This window comes from Osmerus mordax, chromosome 24 (assembly GCF_038355195.1).
Source record: "Osmerus mordax isolate fOsmMor3 chromosome 24, fOsmMor3.pri, whole genome shotgun sequence".
NCBI classification, from domain to species: domain Eukaryota; kingdom Metazoa; phylum Chordata; class Actinopteri; order Osmeriformes; family Osmeridae; genus Osmerus; species Osmerus mordax.
Genome location: NC_090073.1, coordinates 2,709,437 through 2,731,399, shown reverse-complemented (window position 1 = coordinate 2,731,399; position 21,963 = coordinate 2,709,437). Strand labels below are relative to the sequence as shown.

The following is a 21,963-nucleotide window of genomic DNA, read 5'->3' as shown; positions in this document are numbered from 1 at the left end:
TAATGCACACGGCCGGAAAACAGATAACAGCAGAAGTTTTCCAAAATGCACAACTGCCAAGAGTGGTGACCGGAAACCAAGTGGACAGCGTAGGGTTCGAAGATCACCGCAACCAAGTATGGGCAGAGCTAAGGAAACACTACCCAGAGAAGATGGATCCCTCTAAGCTAGATGGCGAAATGCTGAAAGACGACGAATGTCCATCAGGTTCTGCATGCTTTTCAATGCAGGTGGAGTAATGAGACAGGGAGTGCCTGGAACACAAAAAACACCACACAGAGACTGTTTATGCTTATGGTCATAAAGGCAATTCAAGATGTACAAAAGTGTCTAGACGGTGTGGTAGGCCCGATGAGAATGGACTGGCCAGAACACATACTCCATCACGTCAATAACTGCAGAGAAGAAAAACAGGAAGCAGAGGCCCAGGTTCCCGAGAACCCGACACACCAGGCCCCAGTGATGTTCCAGCCACCACCCCAACCTCCTGCTCCACCAGGACCAGCGCAGGCAGCACCAGTCTTTCCCCCAACTCTCACCCTGCCACCAATCCATGTGCACATTGGCTCCTCAGATCAACCCTGGAAGGGAAGGGGAGGACCTTCGCAACGTGGTGGGAAACCCCGTGGGGGAGGAGGAGGACGAGGCCCACCCCCACAGCCAGATGGACAAACACGGTCCAACCCCAATCTGACTGACAATCAGCCACAAAATGCGTGCTGGGGATGTGGACAACAAGGACATATCAGAAGAGACTGTCTAACAAATCTGTATGTGGCGCCAGCTGCAGACTGGCAATAGAGGTGCCCAGAAAAGCCTGAGGGGGAAAAAATGTTGCCAATGATCTCATTACAACCACGAGAAGAACCCACCATATCAGTTACAGTGCAAGGCCAAGAACATGCATTCATGGTGGACACAGGAGCGACGTACTCATGCATTGGAAAAAATGGCTTCAATCTCCCCCTCTCAAGTTCATCCATCCGAGCTGTTGGCTTTTCTGGGAAAACACAAGTGATACCACTTACGGAGCCACTCACAATGCAAATTGCAGGAAAAACTATTGTAGCGCCTCTACTGTACTCAGCACACACTCCCATCAATCTATTAGGAAGAGACATTCTATGCATATTAAAAACCAATATCGTGTGTACCCAAAGCAGCCTGCAAGTGGAGTTCCAAGAAGATCCCTCAGCAAATCAGCAAACCAGTGACTGTTGAAAAGAAACTACAATATGTCTTAAGTCCACTAATGAATGTAACAACAAAAGATCCCCACAGCCAGACACCACCGCTAGCGTACTGGCTACAATTGGCACCACAATAATCTTCACTGACCCAATCATGGGAAGAATGGGAACCGTGGATCCAAGCATTAGTAGGGAAACCAAGACCACAACAGATGCCACTGCACTCTTCTTTATGACGAACATCAAGGTCACACGGACTATGCCGACTGTTGGATAGAGTTGATTAAAAAAAACTTTAAAAAAAACTGTCCTGTATCATCAACCAGGATATCTTTGTAGGCCCCGAAGGAGCTGCCGCAGCTATAACACTCCCACCAGAATTAAAAGAATGGTATCAAATACAGGATTCTGCCCCTACGTTACATTAATTACAACTGAAGGACATAGATATTATGAATTAGGACCAATGATAAAAGTAGCCATACAGGTATTAGAATGGAAGCCCACAAAATAATACACATATCCCCTGACACACGTTATTATAGAATTTCAGGAAAATTACAACGTAGGGACAGCTGAGACAGTGGTAGTGAATATAAAAACACCAACAAAACTATGTAAATGTAAAATGTAAAAATGTGATGTCTACTCTCAGAGCATGAATATTTGTTAGGACAGGTACCCCCAACGTTATGGTACCCTACCAGAGACAGTACCCTCTCCGACACCACGCTATAGACGGGATTAGACCCACTATTAAGGGTCTAGTGAATGCAGGAGTCCTGATAGAAACAGAAAGCTCCTGTAATACACCCATCTTTCCAATAAAGAAGCCACACTCTAATGATTATCGATTGGTACATGATCTGCGGGGCTATTAACTCCACTGGAGACTTTCCAAAGGCGATTGTTCTAATGCACACATTATTTTCCAACATTCCGCCAGGCACAAAATGGTAAACAGTTGTTCACCTGTGCTCTGCATTTTTATGTTTAAGACGATCCCAACCGGCTGAATGACCAACAACCCAGACCGCCGGCAGAGACCCATCTCCACCAGCCCTACTGGTCCAAGCCCCGGTGTGGCCACCACCTTTCAGTTCACCAGGACCATCACACCGGATCCAGCGGCTCGATGATCCAGGAACCACCAGGCTACGATCCAATGACCAACCACCACCTCCAGGAGTCCAGAGCATGGAAGTTGAAGCAGAGGATCCAACGGGAGGAGAATCCCAGATGGAGACACGGATGAAGACACGACAAGCTGCTCACCGGACCCTGGACCGCTGAGACCACACGGCGGATTGGAGACGTGTCACTGGCTAAGTTTAAGGGCCTCCAGAGACGAGTGTCCAAGAAGATATCACAACGTTTCAATATTGCAAGAAGTAGAGGACGGGCACTTCAACAGGGAGGCTTTGCTACAAGAAAAAGCGTCAGAGAGATGAGGTGCTGGCATTTCAGCACCGGAACCAGGTGCTGACTCGCGAGAATGAGAGGCTGAAGATGACGATGGATGGCTTGCAGCGACGTTGGGGAAACTACAAACGCATGTACCCACCGGTTGCACCAGGACAGAATTATGATGACTACGAGTAAATGTTATTCACTCACCATCACCACTTAGTAGTAGTCAAACTGCTTCCCAGTTATTTGTCTGTCTTATGAATTGGAAGGAACAACACCTCACAAGATCAAGTCACAATGTATGCCATCTTCCGGTTCCTGTTCCCCTTACCTTTGTATTATTGTCACTGCACTGTATTGTTTTTGTTTGAAAACCTCACAGTATGTCTGTATTAATGTCATTGTTGATTTTGTTTTGTCTCAAATACTGTTTGGAGATGCCCTTACGGTGTAGGTCTTCAATCACATGGGTGCAGAATTATGTGGGATGGGTAGAGGTGTTAATGGCCATTGCAATTCACATCTGCAGAATGTAGTGGTGGGGCAAGACCTCATCGCTCACTGGCTCATCATATGACCTGCAGTCCCTGAGTGTAAGACGCTCGCTGTCAAGGGAGAGACAACGAATGTACTAACCTAGAAGGTCACGACCACCGGCTGGGGTGACGAGTATAACCATATATACATCATATATACATTTAATCATATATACAACACGCAGTAATCCTTTCTTATTGCTTTTGATCGTATGCAAACGAAACGGACCAATTTTAATATGTGTAGTAGGACCTCAGTGCTAAGCTTCTCAGTGTGGATGGTGGAAGAGCGGAAAGTACAGTATGACGACTAGCGATGACTCAGTCCGTCTTATATACTTAGGTAAAGGTCGGAATGGATACTCATGTCGCATTCAGGACAAGCTCTCCCAGCTGAACGTGCCTGATTCCACCTGCAGGTGGATCACAGACTTCCTGTCTGACAGGAAGCAGTGCGTTAAGCTGGGAACACAAGTCTCTGACTCCCGGTCCATCAGCACCGGATCACCTCAGGGCTGCGTCCTTTCTCCTCTGCCCTTCTCCCTGTACACCAACAGTTGCACCTCCAGTCATCCGTCCGTCAAACTCCTGAAGTTTGCGGACGACACCACCCTTATTGGGCTCATCTCTGGTGGAGACGAGTCTGATTATAGGTGGGAAGCGGCCAACCTGGTGACCTGGTGCAGCCAGAACAACTTAGAGCTCAATGCTCTTAAGACAGTGGAGATGGTTGTGGACTTCAGGAGGAACACAGCCCCACTCACCCCCATCACCCTGTGTGACTCCCCAGTCAACACTGTGGAGTCCTTCCGCTTCCTGGGCACTATCCTCTCCCAGGACCTCAAGTGGGAACTGAACATCAGCTCGCTCATCAAGAAAGCACAACAGAGGATGTACTTCCTTCGGCAGCTGAAGAAGTTCAACCTGCCAAAGACAATGATGGTGCACTTCTACTCAGCCATCATTGAGTCCATCCTCACCTCCTCCATCACCGTCTGGTACGCTGCTGCCACTGCCAAGGACAAGAGCAGACTGCAGCGTATCATCCGTACTGCTGAGAAGGTGATTGGCTGCAATCTGCCTACCCTCGAGGACCTGCACACCTCGAGGGCCCTGAGGCGAGCGAGGAAGATTGTGGCCGACTCCTCCCACCCTGGTCACTCCCTGTTTCAGTCACTCCCCTCCGGCAGAAGGCTGCGGTCTATCAGGACCAATACCTCACGCCACAAAAACAGTTTCTTCCCTTCCGCTGTTGGCCTCTTCAACAAGGCCAAGGGACCACACTGACTCAAATGACTTCTTGCTTAAATCACTCTGCTTTTGCACTGCACCACAACATGGTATCTTGTACATTTGTATTTTTTGTAATATTTGTAATATTTGTATTTTTATATTGTAACTTACGGCCACTTATATTTTATTGTATATTTAATTCTATTCTAATCCCACTTAGTACTGCTAGTTTATGTACCCTTAGTATAGTTAGTCCACATATTTAAATTTTAGGTATATGTTTATTGTATGCACCTTCCTGCCAAAGCAAATTCCTTGTCTGTGCAAACTTTCATGGCGAATAAATCCCTTTCTGATTCTGATTATAAGCATAGTTCACTCTGATGACTTGCACCGAGTGTGTCATTGGGGATACGGGGAGTTTCTACTTACCCCATACCCTTATACTTTTACTCCCCTGCTATGTGTTACAATAAGCTGATAGCTTAAGCGAGTATTGGGAAGAGGGACAGTTCACTAGGCCACCTATGTTGAGCTTCGCACATGACATTTATGAATAAGATCAAAATGTCCGATGCCTTGTTTTTAATTTTGATGATTCTACGGTCACGTTGTATGCTTTTAAAGTGTATGATTTTGATGTTTCATGCTTTGACTATTTGTATTTTATCGTGGTTTACGTTCTTCCATGATTGTTTCTGTTGAATAATTGCAGTGGTATTTCCAGTATGGGTTGTGGTGGGACTTTGCGAGTCCCAGAGGGGGGACTGATGTGGAAAAAACATCATACTGTTGTAGTTATGAAGATGGTTAATGATTATGATTTGAAGATACTTGTAATCACTCTTTGGTATATGCTGTATTATTGGAAACTATATTATTACAAGGTATATTAGTGGAAACCAGATGCAAAGCTGTTGGCTGATTATTGTTATCCCTAAACAATGGTAGGAGACATGAAGCGCAAAATATAAGGTTTAAATAATTAAAGGATGACTGGGGGAGAGGAGCATGTGTATGCTTTCATAAAGGACCAGGATGCATAGCTATAACTTATGAGACATATTTGTGGCCTTACGCCCAGAAGCCTAATGCACCTGGCTGTTCAAGGTCAGAAAGAGCCTAATTGGAAGAAGTGTCTATGTAGGAAAGTACCTGGTTTGAATCCCCTGAGACAAGGGATGCTTGGTAAGATTACCTAATGTCTATTGATAAGATGTAATTTCCACTGTCTCCCCACTGTCTGGACTGCATGCTATATTCTGCTCAGAGGGGGCCTCGCTGCATGACCTCTTGACCTTACCGAGACACAAGCTGTACATGTACCCAGAAACTCTGCCTTACATCTATGTAACCAACAAACATCGTACCATATTAACATACAATGGGGAGAAGACTAAGTTAAATTGTCCGGAGAAAACTTCAGTCTGATCCCGGGATCACGCTCACGTTCTATTGGGAATCTTTGTTACCTGAGAACCAATAAAACACTTTGCATCAACCCTGCTGAGTTCCAGTGCTGTTTTTAAATTTTGAGAATTGACTGAAGACGTACAGAACTTTTGTTTCATCACAGGAGAATTCATAAATCCAAAAGACAGCAGAATTAACTTAGACACTTAGAAGAATGTGTATTATTTGATTACCTCACCACCCAGAGAAGGCAGAATGTAACTGTAACTGCTACTTTTAAATGGTTTACTATTCTCCTGATTCGATGTGTTAATTTACTGTCACTTATTATTCTCAGACAATATTAATAAAAGAGATATATGCCCACTTTCCCAGACATGGATTAAGCCTAGTCCAAAAGTAAGTAGGTCGAATAAAATGAAGATCTCCATTGAAAATTGTTTTTAGTATAGGACTACGCTTAATCCATGTCTGGGAAATTGGGCCAAGTTCAAAATCTCATTTCATGGAGCACTTGACTGACCAGATGTTCTTCAACTGTTTGGTCACCTAGGTTTGTTGAAAGCATGCAATAAATGAACATCTGTGCTCAAAATATGATTCTTAAATGACAGAAGTAAAACAAATGGTTTGAATCAATATAACCAGCAAAAATGTGGGTATCAATTTAATCTGAGGGACTTGAAACAATCCCCAACTGACAGTCAATATGTTGTATGTTTGAAATCTCACTTGGTATATGAGGCACTTGGTTGACCATCCCTGCATCTCTCATATTTCTAATTCCCTTCCCTTCATGCAGTAGAACAGGCGTCACCCACAGGGACAACAGCACAACAGCCGCCAGATGCAAACTGTGATGTATTATGTATAGAATAAAACAATAAAACACTCGAGAACGAATAACCACAGAACATGAGATCACTTGACTGTGTTTTCTCTGAACGCACATGTCTTAGTTCTTTCCAACTACTTCCTTATCCAATCAGTTACATGCATAACAAATACACAGAACTCCTCATGATACTGGTTCAGACAGTAGTGACCACATACACACTACTCCTCATGATACTGGTTCAGACAGTAGTGACCACATACACACTACTCCTCATGATACTGGTTCAGACAGTAGTGACCACATACACACTACTCCTCATGATACTGGTTCAGACAGCAGTGACCACATACACACTACTCCTCATGATACTGGTTCAGACACAGTAGTGACCACATACACACTACTCCTCATGATACTGGTTCAGACAGTAGTGACCACATACACACTACTCCTCATGATACTGGTTCAGACAGTAGTGACCACATACACACTACTCGTCATGATACTGGTTCAGACAGCAGTGACCACACACACACTACTCCTCATGATACTGGTTCAGACAGTAGTGACCACATACACACTACTCCTCATGATACTGGTTCAGACAGTAGTGACCACATACACACTACTCCTCATGATACTGGTTCAGACAGTAGTGACCACATACACACTACTCCTCATGATACTGGTTCAGACAGTAGTGACCACATACACACTACTCCTCATGATACTGGTTCAGACAGTAGTGACCACACACACACTACTCGTCATGATACTGGTTCAGACAGCAGTGACCACATACACACGACTCCTCATGGAATTATTGAACTCTATTATGGGCCTGGTCTCTGGTGAGGATGAGTCCACCTACAGGTGGGAAGTTGACCATCTGATGAACTGGTGCAGCCTGAACTACTTGGAGCTCAACCCTCTGAAGACAGTGGAGTTGGTTGTGGATTTCAGAAAGAGCCTGGTCCCACTCAGCACCATCACCCTGTGTGACTCCTCCACCCTAACTCCACTGTGGAGTCCTTCAGCTTCCTGGGCTCTATCATTCTCAGGACCTCAAGTGAGAGCTGAACATCAGCTCCCTCACCAAGAAAGCTCAACAGAGGATGTACTTCCTGCGGCAGCTGAAGAAGTTCAACCTGCTAAAGACAAGGGTGGTGCACTTCTACACAGCCATCATTAAGTCTATCTTCACCTCCTCCATCACCATCTGGTACGCTGCTGTCACTGCCAAGGTTAAAGGCAGACTGCTGCGTATCATCCACATTTCGAACTGACGATTCTGCAATTGGCAGTTAGGGTTTTTGAGACAAATATTCCTCAGGTTGCTGTGCAGAGTCCATAGTCCTACGCACAGCTTCTTTTTCCTGACGCTACCTAACATGGCCTGAGGCATCTTTGGCTCGTATTTTACTGCAGTATTTTTGTAATACTGTTCATTTTTGTATTTGCTGGAATTAAGTCTGTATTTACTGTAAATAATTTTGTAATTTTGTACATTATTTTTGTATTTGTCTTTATATTTCTACTCTATTGTTACACACCAAACCAACAACCTCGTATGTGTTAACTTACCACAGATGTGACCTCTGCCCTGTATCCAGGACAACGCCATATTATTGATTAGGCTGAAAGAAGTCTTTGATGTGCAGTGAGCCAATGTCTGAAGGGCCATGGGGCAGCTGTGTGTCTGTCTTGTGATTGTGGGACGGACCAATGACTCTTGAGAACGATGTATTATAAAATGGTGTGTTGTCTGAAGTTCTTTGGGGTTCAGTGTGCATCAGCTGGGAAGTGCTGATGTTACTGGATTCTCCAGTTCTGTCTAGGAAACTAGATGGACCCCATACAGCTTGTGATGTGTGATTGAAACTATTAGTTCAATACTAAACATGATTACAGACCTCAGTGTCTCCAAGTTCCAGAGTGGACTCCTCAAAACAGCAGAGAGAAGCTTCATATCTGATTTCCTCAGGTCCTTGTTACTCAGGTCCAGTTCTCTCGGAGAGGAGGGCTTTGACTTCAGAGCTGAGGCCAAAGAAGCACACGCTTCCTCTGTGATGTTACAGCTTGACACCCTGTGAAAGGATCATTATTACAAAAAGCATTACAATCTCTACTGCCCTCTAGTATTGGAAGGATTATCTTCATTTCTAGTCTTGACCAGATTAAACTTGATACAGAATGCTACATGCTGGTGTTGACCAGATCAAACCTGTTACACGGTGCTACATGCTGGTGTTGACCAGACAAAACCTGATACAAGGTGAAAATTGCTGGTGTTCTTGTTGATCATTGAAAGACTGACCCATGTTGAGAACCTCAACATGGGACGAGGATAAAGCTAAGTGTATGCAACTGGCTCCTGTTGTTGACCAAATTAGGCTAACCCTAACCCTAAACCTGATACAGGGTGAAGATTGCTGGTGTTCGTGTTGATCATTGAAAGACCCATGTTGAGAACCTCATCTTCTTTTTCGTTTTTCATAACTCAGATTCCTCCTTGCAGGCATACGTCTACTTGAATCATTTAAATAGCAACCACATTCTCTAAATCCAGCATCCAAATACAATGTGTGATAGTAACTATTAGTTGTTTGTTGTTGAACATGATTACTGACCTCAACGTCTCCAGTTTGCAGAGTGGATTCCACTGTAGATCAGAGAGCAGTTGCATTTCTGGAATCTGGAGGTCATTGTTCCTCAGGTCCAGCTCTCTCAGGGTGGAGGGGTTTGACCTCAGAGCTGAGGCCAGAGAAGCACATCCTTCCTCTGTGACCCCACAGCATGACAGCCTGCAAAATTGATTATGTAACATACTTGACTCATCTATGTATTGTATATACGTATACATGAGTAGAATATTTTAGTCCAATATGTCAAGATGTTATCTTCCATGTTTCTGTCTGTGTATTGAGGCAATAGCTCGTCACACGGCTCCCCTCCACTGCTGAGAAGGAAGAAGGACTTGTCTAATATTGGTGCTGAACATGAATCCTTCCACAAGTATCACTTGTGTTTTGTTCCAGTACAGAAGTCAAGTTGATCCAATGATTCAAGCCTTTCCAGCCTGAGCCAACATTCAGAACAATTTAATTTGCTGATAGAATATGATATCAATATAAGTTTTCATATTCAATTCATTGTCATGTTAAATCATACACCTGAACTGTTCATACCACATTGAAGAGAATTACTAGGGCTTTCTAAGGATACAAATAAACATATGATTATTTAAGGCTAATCATCTTTTATCAAGAAGATTTCACGCAGCAATTTTTACAAACATCTTCTGTCATCAGTTTCTTCCTCTATTTCATCAGACAGCTTCATTTTCAACCACTTTTATTACAAGATATGTTTATTTATCAAGTTTCACAGAAATCTGCAAAAAATCGAGGTTAGAGAAAATATATCTTCAAACATCTACACAACTGCAAATGCTCCACCACCCAGTCACCATGGTACCCTCCAGTGTTCAGCCACCATGGCACCCTCCAGTGTCCAGTCACCATGGTGACATCCAGGGTTCAGTGCTTGGTCACCTCCCTCCTCTTCCTCCTGTACAGTCTTGCTCTTGGACAGATCCTAATCCATCATGGGTTCCTCCACTCTCCCTGTTCTTAGCCGCTGCAGTAAATTCCTCAATAAACTTCAATAAGTCCAGAACTCTGGTGCCCATATGCTCACCTCCACCCACCACCAAGATCACATCACCCCTGTCCTTCACAACCTCCAGTGGCTCCAGGTTGAATACAGGATTCACTTTCAAATACTACTATACCTATAAAGTCATAAACAACCTGGCACCTCCCTACCTCTCCAACCTCCTCCTCCACCACAACCACTCTCAAGCCCTTTCTAGGAAACTAGATGGAGCTGTATAGTGAATTGTCTTTGTGTTACTGTGTTAAACTCTTAATGATTAATCATTATAATGAATTTTGTTTAGTCATTTAAAAAACTCTTAATTCATCAAAGGAACAATGTCTCTCCCACAAATTTCCATAACATCCTCATGGTTGTAGCCAGTGCCGCTGCTAGCCATTTTGGTGCCCTAAGCATAATTCCTTTATGATTCCCCCCCCCCCCTCTAAAAAAAAACAATTGTTTTTGCCAGTTTAACTTTTTATTACCAAACATATAACTCAATTCCAATAGCGTAACACAACAGCAGCATCACAATGTAACACCTATTCAGAGGTGGTGGTTCTCTGCTGTGTATCTGTCCCTAAACAGCTGGTTGAGGGTGGTTGATCAGGGCTTGCCAGGGACGGACTGGGAGTAAAAATAGGCCCTGGACTTTGATCCAGACCGGCCCACCAGAACCGGCCCCCGTATACGCCACCACAGCTGCCCTGCCAATGCATCCACATTCTGTGTTTGATGTGATGCTAGTTACGGAGTTCCCAACGTAATGCGAGTGCGCAACACGCGCGAGCAAAAAGTTTTGGCCTTTATTTGAGCGCAAAATAGTTTTTGAGCTTCATGTAAAATAAACAGCCGTTTTTCAATTGGTAAAACCTTCTCTAGAGAAGGTGTTGTATTTTTGTCTCTTAAAGCTTCAGCCCCACCCTTACGTTTCTTAGCCTGGTTTTCCAAATTATAAACATTTAAAACTGAAAGCATGCAGCCAAGGAGCTCTCCACCTTTATTACTCATTTAAAAACGATTTGATAAATCGAATATAAAAGCATCATAGAATGTAAAGTAACAGCTAGCTGGCGTCAGTTACTTGTAAAATGCATAGATAATGTTTAACAGTAAAATCTCAATTTAGCTTGCACCTAACATATTTGAGTGTGCTAACATTAGCAATAACGTCAGCTAGTTCGAGGTGTATGCATAGGCTAACCATAAAATAAGCAGCACATTTCCCTTATTTAACAATGATTAAACATGGACTTACCTGAAAGTGATGCACAGGCATCATTTCGCAGTTTCTTTCTCTTTCTTATTTCTGCCCCTGACTCCTGTTGTCTTTTTGAGGCCATTTTCGAAAAGTTGACCCTACTGTCAAAGTTCGTCAGGCCACTGAGATAGGAAAGGGCAGCCACGGCGAGCTTGGGAAGTTGAGTGTGTATTTGTTTTGAGGGGGGGGGGGGGGGGGGGGGGGCACCATCGTAACTTTTTTTGAGCAATTAAATATATCTCTTGTTCTGCCTGTTTTGTGAGATACATGCCTAAAAGGTGCCTAATATTTATATACTGATATAATATCGTCATTATAATTATTAGTACTATGATGATTTTTGAGTTGGCAATTTTTTGGTGCCCCCTCAGGACTTGGTGCCCTACGCACAGCGCGTAGTGCGCGTTATGGGAGCGGCGGTACTGGTTGTAGCTCATTCCTGGCATGCAGTTTCAATGTAACCAAAAAGCAACCACATAATCTAAATCATACATGCAAATGTGATTGAATGTGTAACTATTAGTTGTCCCTTGAACATGATTACAGACCTCAGTGTGTCCAGTTTGCAGAGTGGATCCTCCAGTACAGCAGAGAGCATCTTCATGCCTGAATCCTTCAGGTCACTGTTGCTCAGATCCAGATCTCTCAAAAGGGAGGGGTTTGTCTTCAGAGCTGAAGCCAGAGAAGCACAGCCTTCTTCTGCAATATGACAGCCTGACAGCCTGTAGAAGGATCATTACAAGAAAGATTACAAACACTTTTTCTGGCCCCGCCCTACCTCTCCAACCTCCTCCTCCACCACAACCACTCTCAAGCTCTGGACCTGACAGGGCCTTCTCAGTTGCCGCACCCTCCCTCCCAAACCGAATTGCAACATGCCTGCTATTTTTCCTAGTGGCCCTCAAAACCCACCTTTTCAAGCTTGTGTTCACCAGTTAACCTCCCTTCTGTCTTTCCCCTTCATGTGTGATTGAAACTATTAGTTCAAGACTGAACATGATTACTGACCTCAGTGTCTCCAATTTGCAGAGTGGATTCCCCAAAACAGCAGAGAGAAGCTTCATATCTGATTTCCTCAAGTCACTGTTGCTCAGGTCCAGTTCTCTCAGAGTGGAGGGGTTTGTCTTCAGAGCTGAAGCCAGAGAAGCACAGCCTTCCTCTGTGACCCCACAGCATGACAGCCTGCAAAATTGATTATGTAACATACTTGACTCATCTATGTATTGTATATACGTATACATGAGTAGAATATTTTAGTCCAATATGTCAAGATGTTATCTTCCATGTTTCTGTCTGTGTATTGAGGCAATAGCTCGTCACACGGCTCCCCTCCACTGCTGAGAAGGAAGAAGGACTTGTCTAATAATGGTGCTGAACATGAATCCTTCCACAAGTATCACTTGTGTTTTGTTCCAGTTCAGAAGTCAAGTTGATTCAATGATTCAAGCATTTCCAGCCTGAGCCAACATTCAGAAAAATTTAACATTTGCTGCTAGAATATTATATTAATATGCATATTCATATTAAATTCATTTTCTTGTTAAAGCATACACCTGAACTGTTTATACCACATTAAAGAGAAGTACAAGGGCTTTCTAATTATATAAATATACATATGATTGTTTAAGGCTAATCATCCTTTATCAAGAAGATTTACTCGCATCAATTTTTACAAACATCTTCTCTGTCATCAATGTCTTCCTCTATTTCATCAGACAACTTCATTTTCAACCACTTTTATTACAAGATATTTTTATTTAGCAAGTTACACAGAAATCTGAATGTAATTACACTCAGAAATCTCCATAAATCGAGGTTTGAGAACATATATCTTCAAACATCTACACAACTGCAAATGCTCCACCACCCAGTCACCATGGCACCCTCCAGTGTCCAGTCACCATGGTGACATCCAGGGTTAAGTGCTTGGTCACCTCCCTCCTCTTTTGATCACATAACATCTACTCTCGTCTCTTTACACTGGCTCCCTATCCAAGCCAGAGCTGATTTCAAAGTTCTATTACTAACCTACAAATCTCTGCATGGATTGGCACCACTTTACCTCTCTGGTCTCCTTGTACCCTATCACCCCGTAAGGACACTTAGATCTCAAGATGCCGGCTATCTGGTGGTTCCCGAAATTAATAAAAAAAACTGCTGGAGGCAGGGCGTTCTCATATCGAGCACCTCTTCTCTGGAACAAATTACCTGTCTCAATTAAGAAGGCTGATACTGTTTCGACATTCAAAATTAGGTAAAAAACTTTCTTGTAGTCAATTCTATGACTGCTAAGTGTCCTATGACTGCTAAAGTATGTGTGTATGTACTTTCTATGTAAACCTGAAATGTGTGTTTGTCTGTATATGTATCACATGTAACTTTTAAATTACAATTAAAGCTTCTATATGTTTGTCGCCCCACCTAGATTTTACACAAAGTAAACCTGTTACTGTATATTGTTACTGTTATTGTTTCTGGTACTAGTTGGTGATGACGGGGGATGGGGCATTCTCATTCTTATTCGTATAAATATAACTTATCTCAGAGTTCTTTCTCCTGGAACAGATTTCATGTTCCAACCGAGGGGGGCTGGCGCTATCTTAGTGTCTAGGGCTGCATCAAATACCCTTTTTTGCTCTGCTAAATTACTGCACTAGTCCACACTTGACCGGTGGGGATCTCATTCTAATATTACTGTAACTGTTAGCTGCTCCTGGCATTCTCTACACCCTGCTCTCCTCTCTCTGTCCCCCCTCCACACATCCCCTGTGGTGTGGGGGGTTTGAGCTGTCAGCACCTGCCTGGTTGTCGGTCTGCCAAAGCTGGGTCTAGTCGCCAACCGGAAACCAGTCTCCATGACGGGCGACAGCGAGTTTCCCGGTCCCTTCCCACATCTACCAAGTTGAACAATGGATTTTGGTGTCTCAAAACGCATTGACATTTCCCTGCTGTATGACTATGTTAAGCCTGTGTTCTGCTCCTGTCTCTCACCAACTGTCTCTGGAGGAGGGGATCCCTCACTGAATTGCTCCTCCCAAGGTTTCTTCAATTTTTTCTCCTCTCCATTTTTCAGGGAATTTTACCTTGTCTTCCTTGAGGGTTTTAGGTTGGTTGAGGGGCAGTTCTATGGGCGTATGTGAAGCCCTCTGTGACATGCTTGTGTGTAAAAAGGGCTATACAAATACATTTTTATTTGATTTTGATTTGACTCTTCCTCCTGTACAGTCTTGCTCTTGGACAGATCCTAATCCATCATGGGTTCCTCTACCCTCCCTGTTCAGTCAATTCCTCAATAAACTTCAGTAAGTCCAGAACTCTGGTGCCCATATGCTCACCTCCACCCACCACCAAGATCACATCACCCCTGTCCTTCACAACCTCCACTGGCTCCAGGTTGAATACAGGATTCACTTTCAAATACTACTCACCACCTAGAAAGTCATAAACAACCTGGCACCTCCCTACCTCTTCAACCTCCTCCTCCACCACAACCACTCTCAAGCCCTGTCTAGGAAACTAGATGGAGCTGTTGTCTGAAATATTAATCTATCAAGCATTGCACAGTCAGTCGGTGAACAAGTTTAAGAAGCTTTATTGCTTGCGGCCGGCCCACAAGGAGACAAAAACTTCACACGCCATTGTGCTACAAAGTTTGTCTGCTAGCATGTTGCGCTAGCTACCTATTTAAGCAGCCCCGCTCTTTACAGTCATTGGTTAAGACAAAGGCATGCAAATGTCCCATGGCTCTTCTTCATTGGCTCCTTTGAATAGACCTGGCGAGCGTGTGCGTGCGTGTTCATGTGTGTTTACGACATCAACCCTGATTGAAACACAACAACAGGATCTCCGGTCCTGGGGTCGTAAACTCCTTCACATAGGTGTCAACAAATGGTCACCAGACCTTGCGTCTCCACCTATAGTCCTTGTCACAAAGTATCTCCTTAAAACAACCAAACCAACCCCCTTCTTCTAAGTCCTCAGCCCCAAGATAAGGGTCCTGTATGTTTACCCAGAGTTCAGATTTGGGGTTCGGCCTCTCTTTGCACCCAAGGAATGCTGAACACAGAATCATTCTTATACAGGATAAATGTGTTACATCTTCAATTTTTCCAACAGCTGTATAGCAAATTGTCTTTGTGTTACTGTGTTAAACTCTAAATGATTAATCATTATAATGATTTTTGTTTAGTCATCTAAAAAACTCTTAATTCATCAAAGGAACAATGTCTCTGCCACAAATTTCCATAACATCCTCATGGTTGTATCTCCTTCCTGTCATGCAGTTTCAATGCAACCAATAAGCAACCACATGATCTAAATCAAACATGCAAATGTGATTGAATGTGTAACTATGAGTTGTCCCTTGAACATGATTACAGACCTCAGTGACTCCAGTTTGCAGAGGGGATCCTCCAGTACAGCAGAGAGCATCTTCATGCCTGAATCCTTCAGGTCACTGTTGCTCAGATCCAGATCTCTCAAAAGGGGGTGGTTTGTCTTCAGAGCTGAAGCCAGAGAAGCACAGCCTTCTTCTGCAATGTGACAGCGTGACAGCCTGTAGAAGGATCATTACAAGAAAGATTACAAACACTTTCTGGCCCCGCCCTACTTCTCCAACCTCCTCCTCCACCACAACCACTCTCAAGCTCTGGACCTGACAGGGCCTTCTCAGTTGCCGCAACCTCTCTCCCAAACCGAATTCCAACTGTTGTAGAAAAAACATCATACTGTTGTAATTATGAAGATGGGTAATGATTATGGATTTAATGAAACTTGTAATCACTTTTTAGTACATGCTATATTATTGGAAACCATATTAGTATAAGTTATATTATTGGAAACCAGATGCAAAGCTGTTGACTGATTATTGTTATCCCTAGACAATGGTAGAATAAATAAAGCCCAAAATATTAAGATCTGGATAATTAGGGGCTGAGTGGGGGAGAAGAATATGTGTGCGCTTCCATAAAGATCCAGGAAGCCCAGCTATAACTTATGAGACATATTTGTCTTATGCCCAGGAGCCTAGTGCAGCTGGCTGTTCAAGGTCAGAGCGGGCCTAAATTGGGAGATTTGTCTATGAAGGAAAGTACCTGTAATTTGTATCCCCTAAGACAAGGGACCCGCTTGGTAAGAATGCCTAATGTATATGTAACCAACAAGTATTGTACCATATTACCATACAATGGGGAGAAGAATATAAAAGTGAAATCCGGGATCTTTCTCACATTTGTTGGAATCTCTGTCACACTGAATTCCAATAAACACTTTGCGTAAAACCTTTCTGAGTTCCAGTGCTGTTTTTAAATTATGATATTGATTGAAGATGTAGAAGATTATTCACGACACAACATGCCTGCTTTTTTTCATAGAGGCCCTCAAAACCCACCTTTTCAAGCTTGTGTTCACCAGCTAACTGATAGAATATAATATTCATATGCATTTTCATATTACATTCATTTTCTTGTTAAATCATACACCTGAACTGTTTATACCATATTGAAGAGAAGTACTAGGGCTTTCTATGATAGAAATATACGTATGAGGCTAATCATCCTTTTTAAGGCTAATCATCCTTTATCAAGAAGATTTCACGCAGTAATTTTCCATCAGGACCAAAACCTCACCCAGTCCATCCACCACCTATTTTGCACTATGCTGCCCGATTCATATCATTTTGTATCTTATCTTGTACTTTATATTCTATATTGATATATATTTTATATCTCATTGTTTAGCTCTTTAGTATATTGTTTAGCTTAGTATTAGACTTGTAATTTTATTTATACATTCAACGTTTTCAATTTTTTTAATTAAGATCCATATATGTTTATTGTATGTACCTTCATGCAACAGTAAATTCTGTGTTTATTATTGTAAATGTACAATAATAGGATGACTAGTATATCTTAACCCTTGTGTTGTCTTCAGGGTCAAACAGGACTAGTATTATAAAATTGTTTTTTTTTCAACTTCAAATTTCGTACTTTTCCTAGTGACCCTAGCATTCGTAAAAGGTTAAATAACAAAACATTACAACAACCTCAGGCACACATGTACACAATGGGAAATTGAGATTATGTTTGCTCCTGATTTCGATTACAGAGTCTATAAAGGTGCTGAAGATGACAGTACCTCAATTTCTCTCTTTGCGAAAGCCATGACTGCACATTTCAGTGTTGTAATAAAACAAGTGGTGTTCACAGATTAAAGTAAAAATGTTTCCACTGTGAAGAGGGAAACCCCAGATGTTCACAAAGGTTGATGAATGACAGGTTGTGTTTCAATGCGAAATAGATTTAAGGTTGAAAATTTAATTAAGTTGTATTTTATTACCCTTTGGGCAAGGGCATACAGATTGTTAACACTACCCAAAGAGACTGCAATCATGTTGCACATTCAGAAACAGTTGCATCAACATTTTCATTATGTCTAAAATAAACACAAACATGAAATAAAATATATGCCAATCATTATGTACAGCATGTTTTAGAGTGTTTCAGATGCAGCAAATCTGCCTGTTTCTTATCAAACTAGTCCTCACTGATGACTCGAAAGCATATCTCATTCTTGGCATGAAGTTTATACCCAACTTGAGACTCAACTCTGTTGTCTAAATCAACCACACAAATACATTGTACAATTATAACTTTACTAATAGCTCATGTAGAACATAAATACAGACCTCAGTGTCTCCAGTTTGCAGAGTGGGTTCCCCAGTCCAGCAGAGAGCAGCTTCATGCTGGCATCCTTCAGATCATTGTTACTTAGATCTAGTTGTCTCAGGAAGGAGGTTGACTTCAGCACTGAGCCCAGAGAAGCACAGCCTTCCTCTGTGATGTGACAGCCTGACAGCCTGTAGAAGATTATCATTAGGGAGGGATCACAAACACTTTTTATTGTTACCTCTACTCTTGATGCATGATGATGCTTTGCTTATGATCAGCAACTCTTCTTCAACACCGACCACCTCTGGAAGAGTGGAACTCTCACACTGAATTGCTCCTACCAAGCTTTCTTAAATGTTTTAACTATGAGTTTCCCTGAGAGTTTGTCCTTGTCTTTCGTGAGGGTTTAGGTTGGTTTAGGTGCAGTTCTATGGGTGTGTGTGAAGCCCTCTGCGACATTGCTTGAAAAAGGGCTATACAAATAACATTTGACTTGAACACAATGACACAGTAGCCAGTAACCAATGTGAAAAATGAACCTGCCTGAGAAGCTGATTTTACTAAGCTGGATTGTACTTGTGAAATATCCCAAAAACGATCCTGTCTAATGTATACTGAGACATCATGTGATCTTCCTGAGGTATTTCTAAATCATATAATGTGAAATGTAGGCCATCAGTGAATCTTTTGTTCTAGACTGTCTAGTGTCTTTCTGAGCCAATCAGATCACAATTCCCTTGGTACTAGGATCAACACTAGGTTTAGTATCTCCTATTATCAGTGCTATAGATGAAATCTATGGCACTGTTGTACTGACATGATCAAACTATCAATGAATATATGACACTGTTCAGGAATGGTTAGCTTGATTGTGTTATTGTGACATGAAACTTAAAAGATTAATTCACCAGTGAGATACAATAACACAATACATCCTTTGGTATGTTTTGGAATGGTTCGAACACAGTAGTGACCACATACACACTACTCCTCATGATACTGGTTCAGACAGTAGTGACCACATACACACTACTCCTCAGTCATCCAGTCTGGATGTGCTCACAGATGCTGTGACAGAAGTCAAACATCAGCTGTATACCAACATGCACCAGGGTGAGTGTCGTGGAAATTTGGAATACAGTTATAATGTGTGTGTTTCATATATGAGGAATGTGTTTTAATGGAAGTCTAAAGTTGGTTAAGAAGAATAAACTCCATTTGGTAGAGATGCCATTTGCAGTTTATGACACCTGGGGAGGATGAGACAGCTGGTCTGGAGACAATGTGGATTCAACTGTATTGTTATTGTGATCTGAGGGAGCAGTTTAACTGATCAAGCTGCTCTGACCCTTCCTGTTGCATGGGTGGGGTTAATTAAATACTTGTTTGAAGATGTCCACACAAAGGACAGTTGACCATTTGACTGGTGAACTCCTGTGGTTTTACTATCTACTGTTTTGGGGAGAGATGCCACATCAAAGAACTGTGGGACACTTGGTATGGAGTCAAACTGTCACTGAGCAGTGCTGACCAATCACAGAGTTTGCTAACATTGATGGATTGACCATCAGAAGAACCATTTGATCTAAAGTTTATATAAGGCAGGGTTATAGGGTTGTTCTTCATCACTCTGGCGAACGACCTGTGGCTAGCACCTCGTTCGTTATGACAGATCAGCAAAGCTTTGTTTAATATTACGTAATTGTATAATCTAAATAAATTGTAATAAAACCACATCTCTTGACTACTCAGATCTACACAGTGCCACTAGAATTCTGCCATTACAGTGAGTTCTAACAATGACAAACCCTGGCTCATTTCATGGAGCACTTGGCTGACCAGATGTTCTTCAACTGTTTGTTCTATGGGGCCATTATTGTAGCAAAACTATTCACAACTGCACAGCACGATCCACAACTGCACAGCACGATCCACAACTGCACAGCACGATCCACAAATGTGTACGATCCACAAATGTGTACGATGCAAGCATGCAAAGAATGAACATATGTGCACAAAATATGATTCTTAAATGACAGTGGTAAAAAATGGTATTGATACAATATAACTAGTAAAAATACTGATATCAATTCAATCTGAGGGACTTTAAACAATCCCCAACTGACAGTTTATATTTTTTATGTTTGAAATCTCACTTGGTATGGGGCACTTGAATCTCAACTGGAATACTACCATCCTATAAAGTATAGTATGTCAGAATAAATGTGTTATATCCAGTTATATAGTAGTATAATACAACAAGCACACTTTTCTTGCTATTTCTAATCTAAAACCCTTCATGCAGTAGAACAGGCGTCACCCACAGGGACAACAGCACAACAGCCACCAAATGCAAACTGTGATGTATTATGTATAGAAAGAAAACCCGAGGACGAATAACCACCTCTGTTCGTCTGCTGGAAGAGTGAATGTCTCTGGCAGCACAGACAGGCGCCAAGCATCCCACGTTCTCCCATCCGTCAGTGTATAGCTGTGAGCTCCTTTCTAATGTGTCACTTTATGAGGCTCACTGAACTTTGACTTTCCTTTCTTGACATGCACAGGGTTTCTTACATGCACAAGACTTCCTGGGTGCAATTTAGGAGTCTTAGCACGTCTCTTGGCATCAGTGTACTCTTTCATGTGTAACTGTTTCTTTGCAGCTGTCTCTTAGTTCCTGGTCCTGAACAGTGGTGAGCTTTGGCTTGACAGAGAGGTTGGTTCTCATCTGTCTTCCATACAGGAGCTGGAAGGGTGACGTCCCTGTGGTCGCATGTGGTGGAGCTCTATAAACTGGAAGGAACTCAGTGACGTGAGTTTTCCACAGAATTTTCTCTCTGTGCTGTGATGATGCTTTCTTTACACCGTTTAGTCTCTCTACAATTCAATTTCCTTCCGGATGGTTGATTGTAGTCCTGATGTGTGCGATATCTCATTCTTTCAAGAAAGAGGACATTTCTGACGATGTTAGCTGTGGGCTATTATCTGTCACCACAGCCATGGGGTTTCCTTTTTCACTAAACACAGTGCTCATAAAACGTATCACTGTAGCTGTTGTACATTGTGGAGCAAAACAAACCTCTGGCCACTTAGAATAGTACTCCATCATAGTAATAGCAAACTTACAGTCAACTGGACCCCTTTCAAATGGGCCCAAAATGTCCAGTGCAAGTCCCTTTGCCTTTGCTGTCTTATCATTCAACTGTCAGGACACACAGGTGGTAATGACACACTGCTCCAGTGCATCCATCTTGGGCCACCAGTATAGGTCTCTGAGTCTCTGTTTTGTATGGATGATGCCTTGGTGGCTCTCGTGTGCTAGGTGTACCATGTGAGAACGTAGCCTTACTGGCACCACTATTCTGTGATCTCTCTCAGAATAAGTGACTCTTTCATGGAAAGTTCCTTCCTAATTTGGTAGTAAGGCATCATGTCTGTCGGCAGGCCTTTGGATGACGCAGGCCACCCTTTGGTCATGTAGACGTGCAGCTTACGCAGCTTAGCTCTGGACAGGAGAAGCAGGCATCCATAAAGTCAGACTTATGGTGTGTCCCAGGTAGGTCAGGTTTTTCTGGTAGTATTTACACTTCGCTGTATTCAGATGTAGTCCAGCGTCATGTAACCTGTAGAGTACCGCTTTCAGGCGAGTTTCATGATCAGCACGGCAAGATGAGTAGACAATGATGTCATCACAAACTCCAGGTAGACCTTGCGTTACTATGGACATCCTTTTCTGAAATGCTGAGATGCTAGT

General features: G+C 42.6%; 1 protein-coding gene across 8 annotated transcripts in view; it reads right to left on the bottom strand.

The window, feature by feature from the left end:
* The window catches only part of LOC136933033 (NACHT, LRR and PYD domains-containing protein 12-like), a 561,343-nt gene that overhangs the window by 162,093 nt on the left and 377,287 nt on the right, over nt 1-21,963 (bottom strand). For all 8 annotated transcript variants that reach the window (XM_067228390.1, XM_067228387.1, XM_067228386.1 and 5 more), the window contains exons 11-16: nt 18,227-18,397; nt 15,923-16,096; nt 12,550-12,723; nt 12,090-12,263; nt 9,251-9,424; nt 8,534-8,707 (exon numbers count right to left, since the gene is read on the bottom strand). In XM_067228390.1, coding sequence (XP_067084491.1) covers nt 8,534-8,707; nt 9,251-9,424; nt 12,090-12,263; nt 12,550-12,723; nt 15,923-16,096; nt 18,227-18,397 — 1,041 coding nt within the window. The remainder of the gene's footprint in view (nt 1-8,533; nt 8,708-9,250; nt 9,425-12,089; nt 12,264-12,549; nt 12,724-15,922; nt 16,097-18,226; nt 18,398-21,963) is intronic.